This window comes from Tachypleus tridentatus, chromosome 1 (assembly GCF_004210375.1).
Source record: "Tachypleus tridentatus isolate NWPU-2018 chromosome 1, ASM421037v1, whole genome shotgun sequence".
NCBI classification, from domain to species: Eukaryota; Metazoa; Arthropoda; class Merostomata; order Xiphosura; family Limulidae; genus Tachypleus; species Tachypleus tridentatus.
Genome location: NC_134825.1, coordinates 20,621,612 through 20,636,607, shown reverse-complemented (window position 1 = coordinate 20,636,607; position 14,996 = coordinate 20,621,612). Strand labels below are relative to the sequence as shown.

General features: G+C 33.7%; 1 protein-coding gene across 7 annotated transcripts in view; it reads right to left on the bottom strand.

The window, feature by feature from the left end:
- Positions 1–570: 570 nt before the first annotated feature.
- Positions 571–14,996, bottom strand: part of LOC143244246 (laminin subunit beta-1-like) — a 155,101-nt gene continuing 140,675 nt past the window's right edge. For all 7 annotated transcript variants that reach the window (XM_076488581.1, XM_076488602.1, XM_076488618.1 and 4 more), the window contains 4 exons: positions 10,497–10,638; positions 9,770–9,946; positions 6,035–6,191; positions 571–1,851 (listed from right to left, as the gene is read on the bottom strand). In XM_076488581.1, the coding sequence (XP_076344696.1) occupies positions 1,715–1,851; positions 6,035–6,191; positions 9,770–9,946; positions 10,497–10,638 (613 nt within the window). In that variant the 3' untranslated portion in view covers positions 571–1,714. The remainder of the gene's footprint in view (positions 1,852–6,034; positions 6,192–9,769; positions 9,947–10,496; positions 10,639–14,996) is intronic.

Genomic DNA, 14,996 nt, shown 5'->3' with positions numbered 1-14,996 from the left:
GATAGACAGCTACACAATGGGCTATCTTCACTCTTCCATCACAAGGAATCAAATCCTGGGTTTTAGGACTTTACACCCATCAACTTACTGGTTACCCACCAGGAGACAAGATGGTCAGTGAAATTTTAAATACATAAAAGTTACCACTTAAGGATGTACATAATTTTCCTATTTCATATTACTAGGTAAAATTATCTAATCTTAGAGCAAGTATTATATTAGATATAAAACCAGTGAATACAATACCTTATTTCTAAATAAATCAAGAAAAATGTAAGTCATAAAGAAATAAATAATCTGGAAAAAATTATAGTCAGGTTCATGTTTCAAAGAATTACCAAATCCTTAAGCACAAAATAACAATAACTGAAGTTTAATTCCACATATTTATAAAGAAGAAATAAGATTTTTCTTTGGATAATAAAGTACAAGATTTCCAGCATCTTCAACAGATTAATTAAAAGTAGCTTTTTTCCTGCAATTTTTATAAGCATCAGTTAAAGTTTAATGATTCTTATATTTATCCTAGGATTTACCTATTAAAATGTGAATAACTTCAAAATATCTTGCATGCTAACTTATCTTCTCTCTGTTTAGGAACAAAATAAAAGTTAAATTTTCCTTTGTGTATCGGTTGCACGTTAATTTTACAAAGAAACATAATTAGCATTATATTTGAGCTGCAAGGACTAGGCCATGGCATACATGATTTTTATAATCCTTACAAATAGAACAAAAACCAGCATATCTACATATGTGAACATTTAGACTATGTAACTAAATTATACTTAAATTATTTACTCTTACTATTTTGTACTGAAAAAAACAAAGTATTCTATACGAAAAAAACTGATTACTCTCTCAAAAAATTGGTTTTTAAGTAGAAGAAATACTTTAATGAAACATATCAATACAAGACATTTTAAACAAAAAAAATCAGTTTAAAGGTTTATGTAGCATAAACATAAAAATATCTTTCCTTATGAATTATAATGGAACTTAACTAGAAGTTGTTTTAGTAACCCTTTAATACACAGGTTTTCTATTCACTTGCCTGAACCTTTGGCAGGTGTAGGATGTTCAGCCAGTAAAAACAACTACAGGAATATTTTGAAATACAAACTGTCTAGCAGCAATAATTACAAAGACTGTCCTCTAGTTTACAACAAACAAGGCTATTTAAATACTTAAAATAAATACTATAACACTAAACATTACAATGGAGCCATATGATTATTAATATCTGATAACAGTAGGGTAAAATAATACAATAATAAAAAAAAAAGGAAAACTAAAACAAAGAAAATTGCTTCTTTAGGTTTACATCAGTATTAAGCCCAGTGAATGGTTTTTCACTGACAAGGGGTAATAGTTATAGAAGGATTGGTTACTTAAGTGATGTTATTAAAATAGCTTTTTATCTTTCCTCTTTTCGGTGTCACAGTCTTTGTAAATTATTTTCATATTCTTAAGGTCAGTGTTATGATTTCTCTTCGGCATGTAATGGAATGGATGAATTACTCAATGATATACTGTGGCAGTGAAAAAGTAAACATGGTAAACTAAAGCAGTATACCATCTCTCGTTACAAGAATACCTACATAAAACTGCAAACAGATATCCTATTACATAACCATCTTTCAATTTGATTACTTTGAACAAATAAATTCAGAATACTAAAGCAACATTTTTATCTTTTTATCTTGTAAAGAAGCTATGTGCACTCTCTGTATAAAGTACTCTTTTTTCTGATGCCCTCAATAATTTCTTCAGATTCTTGTAGAAGTCCATCTAGGATATCTTTGTACCTATTCAATGTTTGGTTGTTCTTATTGAAGTTTGCTTCCAGTTCTATAAGAAATATATGTCATTTTAAATTTTAGACATACTGCAAAATAGAGTAATACACCTCTATTCTTCTTTTAGGAATGTATATAATAAATACCTGAGAATGATAAAGGTATTATATTAAAGTTTTTACCTATTACCATTATGAAATTACTATTTTGTGTATTCTTTATTAGAAAACCTTTAGAGGAAAATTAACGTTTTCTTAAATCAAAAACATATTTCCAATCATTCTTACCTCCACTCACACAACAGCTACTAATTAGCTGCTAGGATTTCTTTATCTCACACTAATACTTAGATGAGCAGATATTTTTTTCTCACTTGCTCCACTCTTTTACTTTCCACATAAAGATTTTTTTTTTGTTGAATGAAGGCCTATTAACCTCCATGGATCATGCCCTGGGTTGAGTAGGCAGGTATATATGTCTGTGGACAAAAATTCCAGCGATTGAGGATGTGAACAAATAGTCGTTTTACTTCTTGGGGCTGCAGAAAAGAAAAGACCAGAACCCAAGGCCAAAGGAAGTGAAATCAGACAGTCACTGGAAGGAGTGGCAAAGATAGAGATGGAAGTAGACATAGATTTTTCAACTCTATTGATCATGGAGGGCAAAAGATTCTTCAGATGTTTTGCAAACAACTCTGCTGGCAGCATGGGGAGCGCTGTCTGCACTCCAACTGAGTCAGTGGAATGGAATGCAGCATCATATGTCCAAGATAGAGTTGGGGATGATAATATCTGAGCCTCTGGGTAAGAGATATCATTTATAATCTTCAAGAATTATAAACCTTTCTCTTCCACCAATTTAAGGCAAGAAATAGAGTAAAAAGGGAGTGAACCACTACAGTTAACACAGCATGGTTCCAGTTTGCATTCACATGAGTCATGGTCTTTGCCACCACAACAAGCACATGTTAAAGACCCATGACATGATGGTTTTTCAATGACCAAACTGTTAACACTGGAAACACCTGAGAGGGTTGGGAATGTATAGCTGTACCTTACAGTTCAAATAACCTGCCTTGACCGTGGTAGGAGGACATGGTGATGTAAACATCAATATCAGAACATTAGTAAGCATCATAATTCTGTCTTTGAAAATGGAGGGTCAGGGCACTGCAGTAGCACCTTGGCTGGAGAAACCAGCAAGGATCTCTGACTCAGGAATGTTCTTTAAATCTCTCTCAACTATGACTTCACTCAATGGGTATATTCTCAATGGTCTTCAATTTAAAGAGTTTGGTATGTTGTGGTGAAAATGTTTTTACCAAAATGTCTCCAGAGCATAACTTCTTTACCAACTTAGGGGAGCCAGCAAGCCCCTATAATCCCTTTTAAATAAAAAAGGGGGACATTTGCCCTAAGGATTCTCAGATAAGGAATGGATAATTAGAAATAGAGGTACCAAACTGAGTGCAATCTTGACTGTACAGCAGAGTTGTCCATACATTGTTGTTTTCCAATAATCTGTTGGTTTTTTTCAATTTTTTTCGTTTTTATTTATTTTTTCATAAATGGGTGTATCCATAACAAAGACGCTACATTTCAGTGCCCATTGCCCCCACCCACTATAGGGCCCTATGAAAGGACACACTGCAATTCCAAACAAGGATGCTGCACTATATCTGAACACCAGCATCAAACACAGTGTCTGCAACATCCAACACTGGTACTCAGTTGACCCTGGGAACCACCAGAATCCCCACCTCCCCTTCATGGTCCACCATGCACAGCAAACATGTGGGTGGATGTTTAGACCCCAGAGGAGGTAAATTGAAAGTACAGAATCTTCTCTGGGAGGTCCCCATTCCACGTACAGGAATCCTTCTCGAGGGAAAGACTGTGAAATATGTGAAACATTTTCAAAGAGCCAAGTCAAAAACCAAACTATGGCATTACCTCCATGCATGAAGCTTAAGCTGTAGGATAGATGAGTGTAAGATTACTACTTTGAATCATTAGTACTTCAAAAGAGACAGCCAAAGAAGAAGTGAAAGAGGTGGGCACTCCTGAAGGTACCACAAAAATAGAAACCAGAATTTAGTTGGCCAATCTGAAGCTACAAGCAAAACATGACAAGGAGTTGAATGAATCATTACTAGGACTTTGGGTAACAGACGAATTGGTGGGTAAGCATATAGGTAAAACCTAGTCCAGTCCTGACTGAATGCATCTACTGCCAATTCCTGAGGGTGAGTTGCCAGAGACAAAATATACCACTAGCTGAGTGTTCCAATAAGTGGCATATGCATTGATTATCAGTGTCCTGAATTATAAACAAATTCAGTTAAAAAAGCCTCTTGAGAAATCCTCCATTTTGTTGGGAGAAACTAATTAGGTTGGTACAATTGATTCAATACCAAATTTCATCACCCCTAGAACACAGCCATCTAATAGAACGGTATAATGGGTGTGGGACTCGATATAGAAGATCCAAGTTTTGACTGAATGCTAGGAAATATAAGGTACCATCACAGAACTGTCAGAGTTTAAAGCATGATGACTTTGTCCTTCAATAATTTCAAGTAGTTCTATTAAACTGATGTGGAAAGAATCCTAATCATCCATCCATAGACCCTGGAATACCAGACCATTGAGGTATGCACTCCATTCCAGAAGCAAAGCACATGTGCAAAAATGGAACTATGGAGCTCTAGATGAGGTGATGGCAGAGCAATATCAAATGTAGTATTATTTCAGTTTAACCATCACTCAAAATCAAACATGTTGATCCTGTAAAAGTTGGTGTAAAGCAGACAGGCAATATTAACCCACGAATTCAGAGATTCTGAAACTCCTGTAAAAATCAAGAGTTGGAGAAAAGAGCCCCATGTAACTCATTCAGGAAGGTAGCAGTTAGACGAACGTCCTCCAACAACTCATCTCTATCCAACAAATGTCAATAACATGCCAGCTAAGGAACTCCAATAGTAAAGAACTGACAATCAAACCAAAGATGTGATGAATGCTGAGATGCTTCCTATGTAAGGATAAAAATATCTTGGCACCATAGGTAGGGTCAGACAAATCCCTGAAAATATTGTGATTTATTCAAGTTAACAACAGACTCCCTTCTGAAACCTCACATCTCCAGGAGCAGGACTATTCTCTAAGAACCTAAATACATTTCCACCTGTCATTGGTAGGCAAAAGCACATTGTCTGACACACTTGACAGACAAACTGTCCCTTCACATAACTGGGGAGTAAATCTCCCTACATGAACCACAATATCATTTGATCAATATCACCATCAGGTACTCTCTACAATCAAGGAAGGTGCACACTCAAAAGCATCCAGGAAAAACCTAAACATTACACACGTGATACATAAATGGAAAAAAGGAGTTAGAGGTAGCTGATCCAAATTGGTCTCATGAGAAGCTGACAGAGTTAGGGAAAGTGTTGGATAAAGTGAAACTTAATTTTTTTCCAGAATGTCCAGGATCAACCATAAGTGCAGCCTTAGAACTCCCTGGATAAACATCATTGGACTGAATGTATGTCTCCATCTCACTACAAATTAGGTCACAGGCAGCCTCAAATAGGTAACATGGAGAATGCTCAAAGTATCTATGATGGATATACTGCAGAAAAACCCATTAGTGAACACTATGTTGAGAAAAAATGATAACATTATTTGAGATGTCTATATACAGTTTCAAGGTAGATGGCGTATTTACATAGCTGAAGAGTGTCATGAGACAAATATTGCCAATGACCATTATGCAGGTAATAAAAGACTGGTGCAAGCAAGAAAAATCCCACCAATACTTAAACGGGCAAAAGTAAACAAACCCTAACAGTTGAGTAAAAAAAAACTGTAGTGTGGGTGGAGGTAAATATCTTTGGTAAAAAGGATTTGCAATTTTTACACTGACATATTTCTCATGGCATCATATAATATATTCACAACTTTCTTCTCCCATGATTTTTACAAATATTGTTCTCAGTAAAGTCTATTCATCAACATGCTATCTGGTGTCCCAGAATGAATCCAATAAAATTAAAGGTAAAACTAAATACTAACACCAGAAAAAGTTTAAAACTTTTTTGGGCATTACATCAAATAGGCTCTATCCAAAAGCTCATGGTCCACCTTTTTAGCTTGAAACATATTTTTGAAAAACTGCTTTTTTCTTTTTACATATAATGTTAACCAAGTCAGAAAAATCTTTCATACCTTTAAAGTCATGATATCTTTCTGTTGCAAGTTCAATTAGTTTCATTGCTTTCTGCTTCAGTTCTTGTGTACGGTATCTTACATCGTTACTCACTACTTCTTTCTGACTCAGCCGTTTCTCTGTTTCTTTGTACACCTTTTCTAATAGCTGAGCATCCTGAGATCAAAAACAATTGTAAGCAAAATAAAAATAAGTATAATATATCCTCTTGTCATGAACAAAAAGTGTTACAACTGTTTAATTGTTTCAATGTTCTGTGAAACCTAAATATATAGGTGTAAATACAACAACTGTAGATTCCTTGATTTTGTATCTTGTGGTATCAGAGCTAAACAAAAGTCAGGCAGAAACAAAACAATTCAATCACCTCAATCACTATTACAACACCATGTACAGAAACACCTGAAGTTTTATCTAGCTTTTGCAGCTACTGGTAATTACATAAGCATCACAAAGCTGTACATTAAAAAACTTGTGTATTCTGTGTCATACATGGTCATAATAACTGGACACTACTACCACAACATAATAATACCAGGTTAGAACAGCTTTAAATACAACAACAACCAACTCTCAGTATGTTAAATGCTGTAAACTCCCACAGATGCTAAAAAAATGTCTTGTTTGGTTGAACCACATTTGTTCCAGGAACAAAATTACTCAAACATTGATGGATAATTATTATGGAGAGACAAAACGGAATTAAATAACTGTGTTTGTCAAAGACAACTGAAGTCACTATAATGCTCTTTGAACCAATTACTTCACTATGTAACAAAATGTGTACTTTTTCTTGTTCCTAGGCAGAAAGTGTTATTTACCAATTGCTCATGCCTAAAGTAAATGGAAAAGACCATTTTTCTCTTCAAACTTTGCTTTTGTAACCTAGGAGCATATGACGAAGACATGATGGGAGACTATATTTGGGGGCTGATATGTGAAAGTGATTTACCTTACAGTCGCAAGTCTCGAAAAACTACTAACTTCTAAACATTTTTGTTCATTTTTGTATAACTTTAGTATAAATATATGTAAATCTTGATTCATATAGTTTTTATTCAGATCTTATGTAAATGAAAATGTGCAAATTTGCCTGCTTTTACATAGAATTAATTTCTAAATTTCATTATCCAGGTCATAAAAGCAAAGGTTGAAGGGAATAATGGCCATTTTGTGTACTTTTACAACATAAGCTATTAAGAAATAACACATACTATCCAGGAACAAAATTTTTGTGTTACACAGTGTTATCAACAGCCCTTGTTCATCACTGTAAAAATACAGTTCTGTGAGGGTTGAAAATGCCAAACAACAATAATTTCCCAAAATATTAATCTCTAAAGCAATCAGTGGACTGAGTCTCATGCTATGAGAATGTTTTACATAAATGTACCATTGAACCACTTTCAACAGACTGGATTGTTGGTGCAACACAAGCTGAGTGAAGTCTCTGATGCAATATGATATCTTTATTTATTGTCATTAAAGAAAGAATAAAATGTAACTCAAAAGATCCATTACTCACACTTTAGTTGCATCTGATACAAGTAATTTTATGAGTTGCTGTCAACTATCATATAATAGTATCTGTAATGTTCTTCATGTACTATAATTAAGACAGTCAAATAATGGCCACTTTTGAAGAAATGAGTCAATTTGAACATATTCTGATATTTTGTTTTATTTTACAAGCTCACTGAATTGGTTTTTTTCCTGTTCTACCAGCAAGTGTTAACCAGTTGTATTCTCTAATAATAATTGTATTTTTATTCACCGCTTCTGATTGCAGACGTAACAAAGAGCTAGTCCAATTAAAAATATTTAATAAGAATGTTCCTATAAAGCAATAACCAAATACCTTGTCCATTTGAAAGTTCAGAAATTTTTGATTTTAACATGATAAGACTTCAGTTCTGCAACTAAATTCAGACAATCACATGAATATCATAATTTCAGTTGGTTTTATACACATCTTATAGAAATGTGCAGGGAGTCCTAATAAAATGGTCAGTAGATAGAGTTTTAAGCAATCATTACCATAAATACTGCTTAGTACATATTACTTTTTGATGTAACAGTTTAGAATTTCCTACTGAAAAACTTTCTTAGCAAATGCATCTTAAAACACACAAGTATATAAGAAAGTAAACGTTTTGCCATTCAAATCAAAATACAGGAAATAATCTCAACTGTAGTATACTCCACTTACAACAAGAAGTTGATTTATCATTACTGCAAGTGAATCATTTACGAAGGATATAATTCTATATACAATGGAGCCCCTCTGAGGTGCCACCCCTCAGATTTGGTCACTCCTTGAAAGCAGTCTTTCAATCACAATCCCTTTTTCTGTTTACATAAACCCTAATTATGTACAGTGGAACCCCTCTAATCAGGCCAGTTTGTCTCAGTCCCAAAGGTGGCTGATTTTAGAGGTGCTCCACTGTAATTTAACTGTAAAAGAAAAAACTATATTGAGTATATAGATTTTATGTAAATGTGTTACATAATCTTATGGTTACAAATATGCAATTTCTACAACGTGTCATCACAGCAAATTTTGGTTCTCAAATACACATTCCCTGTGTAAATACAATCTGTTCCAGTTACACTGTAATACGAATCATTTTAATAAATTATTGTTCTGCTGTAAGCCTAATCTTGTCATTCTTCTAAACCAATTTTTACAGAAGAGATAAAAAGTACAGCTGTACTATAGTGTTTAAAACCAGAGAACAAAGTTCCAAATTTTACTGAAACTCCATGCTTGTTCCAATTAAAATTATTTTATAGATGAATTCTTGCTTAATAAACTTATCTAATGTTTGTTTTGTAGTTTTTGAATTAAACATTTAAGGAAACATTTACTTCACTGGTACACAAACCAAACCCACATAACCCTTTCCAGCATTTGGAAATGACAAAAAGGAACAACCACATTTATAATAATTAAAGAAAGAAGGAAAATAAATTACATTAATGAAAGTTTATTACTTACATAATGGACTTTTATTGGATCATGACGACAACAAACCTAGTTGTTAACCTGAAGATGACCTAAGAAGGTCGAAACATTGTTCTCCACTTTATTTTAATAAACGTTTTAATATCCATACCAGCTGTCTTAAAATACATTTTTTATTGCATCACTGGTTTAAATACCCATTGAATGTATGGGAGAGAAAATACATGAGAAAGTGTGATCCAAATCAACTCACCCCTCTTGTCACTTTCCAGCGAACCCTAAAGACAATACCAATTTTGATGATAATTGGTTCAGTGGTTCACCAACTAACAGACACACATGCAGTTTTCTTTTTCAGATAGTTTAGATTTTGAGATTCACAGGTGACTCATAAACTTGTTAAAAAATAAAATTTGGTTTATTGAATAAGAAAAAAAAAACAGCTTAAATATTATTTGGTCATTCTCTCATAATTTTTCAAGTCCAACACAATGCTTTACTGAAATTGTGTATCTTAATGTTGTATTAGAGTATTTTCAAATTAGTTTTTTAAACACGAGAATTAGTGAGAAGATTACTTACAGTAACATATCATGTTAAATTGTGCATGCAATATAGTATATATAATATAGCATATAGTTAACTCAGCGTTTTCTATTTCATATGCATTGCAGAACATTATAATCGTTATTACTAGCCAAGCACAAATTTTTAATGTTTAGTTACATTCTACATAGCTCAAAATAAATTAATCAAACAAATTATTTACCTCTTCTGCTTTTACTGTCAAATTTCTAGAAGTTTCTGCTTGATTTACAGCTCTTTCTAAAGAACGTTTATTTTCCAAGTACTTTTCTTGAAGTTCCCCACTTTGTTTCTTTAATTTTTCAAGTTCCCTGAGTGACCTATCACTTATGGCCTTTGCATTTTGAGTTTGATTTTCTATCTATAAGTGAGGAACAAATAACTTTGTCTCAAACACTCGATCTCAGTTTCTAACCATTAAAAAAAATGAGGTAACGAACACCAAAGCAGTGAACACAACTCATCTGTACATAAATTGTACATCTTCAATAATCTCAGGCTTAAGTTATGTGGCTGGCATTAATACAAAAGATAAGATTGTTCAAAATAATGAATTCCAAATAATCATCTTAAATCGTTAAATTAACTAACTTATTAGTAGCTTAGTAAAGGCTTGTGTGAAATATACAAAGCAAAACTATTCTAAAATACAATAAGCAAAAATAAAACTTTTATCAAAGTTTAATTTTTCACACTATCCACATATATAAGATGCACAATATAATTTAAAATTCATTTAACAGCATAATCATTTCATTTGTCATTCATCTGTGTAACAAATCTAATCCTGAAGAAGTCTGCTTTCAATAAGTAAGTTTGCACAAAAGTAGTAAAACATCTATAATTAATCCAAAATTACATTCATTAATATTTTATTAATATACTTAAAAATGCCATAGCAATTAATACACCTCTTTATGATCTCTATCTACAGTCGAGATGAGGCCTCTGGTTTTAACAATGGCTGTTTCAGCATGATCTTGTGACTCTTTAGTTTCTTCAAGGTTTACTTTCACAATGTTGGCTACTTGTATAACAGCATCAGCATTTTTTCTGTAACAAATATCTCGTTATTACATGACAGAAGCAAACCCCCCCCAAAAAAAAAAAAAAACGTTAGTACATTCATGACAATAAGGACAAGTAAGAGTTATTTGTTTTATTTAAATAGCTTGAGAATAATATTAAACATACATACATTCTCATGTTCTCATGTACCTTTTCATTTCATATCAGAATAAAAATCAATCAAATGATCAAGTAGAAACTTGTAGTAAAGTGATTTAAACTTTTTGGAACATTCACATGTACAACAGCTTAGAGAGAGAAAAAAAAACTGACACAATTACTTAAATCCTATACAGATGTCCAACTATTTAAATGATTACAAACATTTTCTTTAAATATTAAATATACACTCTCTTGTAACAAGTAACATTAAATATACACTCTCTTGTAACAAGTAAAATTAAATATACACTCTCTTGTAACAAGTAACATTAAATATACACTCTCTTGTAACAAGTAACATTAAATATATACTCTCTTGTAACAAGTAACATTAAATATACACTCTCTTGTAACAAGTAACATTAAATATACACTCTCTTGTGACAAGTAACATTAAATATACACTCTCTTGTAACAAGTAACATTAAATATACACTCTCTTGTAACAAGTAACATTAAATATACACTCTCTTGTAACAAGTAACATTAAATATACACTCTCTTGTAACAAGTAACATTAAATATACACTCTCTTGTAACAAGTAACATTAAATATATACTCTCTTGTAACAAGTAACATTAAATATATACTCTCTTGTAACAAGTAACATTAAATGAGAAGTAATTTATGTATTTCATTGAACTGATGATATCAGATATGTGAAATCTATAGGGTAGCAGACAAAACAAAAGCTTCAGGAAGTTGACTATTAAAATACAGTAATTCAATCTACACAAACCATACAGAAATTAATAACAAAATCAAAAGTATTTAATTTTTTGGTTTCAAATCTAGATTCAAAATTTGGAAATTTTATTCTATATGTTCTTTTAATATAACTATTTGATTCCAGTGTTTCAGATAATCTGGATAATATTTCTGTTTTGTTGGTAAATGTAGCAATTATTGCAACATGAATTTGTAATTATGATTCAAAATATATTTAGTTTCACAATGAAAATCAATATTTTCTTACACTGACAATGTATTTCCTATAATACTTACCTCTGCTGACACTATAGCTATTTCTTGATCTCCTGGATTTTCACTCTTTAGGAACGCTTGCTCCAGTCTTTTATACCCCACTCAAATGCCTTAGGCAAATTTTAATTTTCAAATTTCTCCACCAACTTCAATATATCCCCACCCCTATCTAGGTACTGCAAATAAACACCTTATCCCAATAATATAATCACTTTCTGGATATGAAAACCAGCTTTCAGTGGAGATGTAGGGCACAAAAGTGTCAGTGGACGTAAATATCACTGAAAAGACATTTTCAGTTTAGGAAAATGTTAACTTTTAATACATACTTATCATTTGGTGACAATATAGTTAGAATCCCATGCTGAAAAGGTGGAGGGTGATCCACACAGAAAGCATTTTTTTAGAATATGGGTGTACCAAGAGAAAAAATGGTACTTTTATGGGGCAACCAGACTACATTCAGATCAGGTATGCTCTTCATCTAGAACCAAAAGTGGAATAAAGTATGAGTAATCTTCAGTATAGATGAGCCCCAACCAAACAGCCAAGGTTCTACAACTCAGGGTTGGAATTAAGGGGTTGTGGTACCTACATCCCACATTTATGGCTAGGGTTATTGGACCTAATAATGTTATATATGAATATATATACACACACATATACTTTGACTGGATCGCAACCTGTAACCACAGAGTGATCCATTTCACACCAACTAACACAAACGTCTTCCTCCACTCAAAATAGTCCAAAAAGCAGAAGCCAAGCTTGAAATGACAGGCTCGTATGCTTTACGCAACCTGAGGAACAGAACTCAGCCAGTCTGGAATTATGAACATTCACCCTCATTTCCCAATCAGGCAGATAAGGGGTATTACATAAGCCCCAGAACCCTGTGCTCCACCAAGGACCAAAGATGAGACCACCTCATGTTCGAAATTATGAGGAGATAATTGACCACCATCCATGAATAGTATACTAAACTGACACTGATCAAAGAGAAGGGCCATTTACTCACCAACTGAATAGCTTCATGTCAAACCTGAACTGGAATTATGAGTAGGCTCCCACAAAGGCTGGTAACACTCTAATGACATCTGAGAAAAGCATCCAGGAACCTAAGTAGAAGGACGCCAACTTTGCCCTCTTCTTCAAGAGTGAAGGAACACACTCAAACACTCTAAAGTAAAAGCCTCTGTCTGCCACTCCAGCTACTGGAAACTAGAGGTGCAATAAGTAACCCAAGTTCCCTACATTTTTAAATGTAAACCAATTCCAATTTATTCAACCTGAAGATCAGCAGGAGTGTGTAAAATTTCCTTTAGTTTCCTTCTAATTGTCAATGAGTGGCTGTCCATTATAAGGTAATATCATACAGAATGCATCTAGATGGTCTTATGGAACACCCCATTTTGACACAGCCTGTTGCAACCTGCAGTAATTATAGTGAAAATAGTTGCCAATTTAGAAATGAGAAGAGAAAGTATACCTGCAACTTGCCAAAGAGTGAAACCCAGTGAAAAATAGAGAGATCCTGGAAGTAAAAAGAGTATACGATTTAAGAAAATACTCATCTCTGGTTAAAGTCTAGCAAATGTGGTCAAAATAGCTACAGGAGGTAGTCCAAACCTTACAAAAAAGAAACTGCCAGATTATGTAAATAATGAGATAGAAAAGCATAGGTAGTCCACATATCAGCCCACACAATGTCTTCCAGAGAGAAATTCAACCAGGCAGCTAATGACATAGAGATATAACAAATCTGATATGTGACATACAAAAGATTCCTCTCCTGTAATGATAATCCATTATGGACCACGAGAATCAATTTGTGAGTCTGAGATAAGTAGAAAGGATCCCAATGAATAAACAATTGGTTCCTAGTACTTCAAAATGAGTTAGCACAAGCCACATAACACCTGACGGTCCTGACAAGACAAACAATCAGGATCAGAGCAGTTTTAAAGGTGAAAAATGGCTGACAAATGAATTTATAAGAAGGATCTTTCCTTGTTCCTGGCTGCAAGAGACTTATGTAGAAAATATCTATCAAAGTAAAGTAGGACAAATATGCAATGATGAAGAGTCCTAATTTGTGGACAACTCATGTAAAACAAATGTAAAATTACAATTCAGTAAATGAAAAAAGTTGTTTCAATAATTTTAGGAAACCTAATTTAGCTGAGAATTAAAAACCTTCCAATAATTAAAATACCTCAACACAGTGCATAAGGATGCCTTAAAAATATTGCAGACAAAATATTGCATCTGTGACAAAACAGATTTCTCCAATTTGATGAGGAAGCCAGCTTTTGTGGCTTCTGAAAGGAGACCTTGAGAGTGTTGTTCTGCTAATTGACAGGTTGAGCTAGAAGGAGCCAATCGTCCACATGATAATGTATGCTCAGGCCCAAGGAGAAGCTCGAACAATACTACAGAAGACATAAGGTACTAATGCAAGACCAAAGGGAAGAGCCTGGAATTGTACCACCTAACCCTTATGAACAAACTTAAGAAACCTCCAGGAAGATTCTACCATGGGGAATATGGAGATAGGCATCAGTAACAAAGAACTTGGTAATTCAGAGCCCTGGTGCAAAATATCACATAGGATGATAAAAGATTTCATACTGAAGCAAGGAGGTTCTAAAAATTGGTTGAGTAAAAATATGTTGATGATTGGATGCTATTCTTCTGTCTTTTTTGGTACTGCAAATAAACGAGAATAAAATCCCAGAAGAATGGGACTGGCCATGTCTACTGCTTCTTTGATTAACAAGTTTCCTATGCTTTGGGAACGGAGCTCCATTCATCATGGATCTGTTTGAGGTGAAAAGGCAACAGATTGAACAGGCAATTGTGGAAGTGACGTTAATTTAAGCCAAAACCTGGAGTACCTACAGATTTCTCGTGAAAGAGCTCCAAACATCCAAAAGGTGATGCAATTGTGCTCCCAATGAAAGAAGACAACCTAACTAGAGTAGAGGTCAGCAAAACCTCCAACTCATCCCCAAACTGCTGAGGGAGGGAATGTTGATAAGCTTTAGACAAAGGTTACACTGAAGATAATTATCTCAGGACAGTTGTGAGAGTAAGACAAATACAAAAAAACTGTGATCTATTTAAAGTTAACACAGGCTCCAGTCTAGACCCCACAAGTCCATTGAGACTCTAAATATGCCTCCTCCTCGTGGTA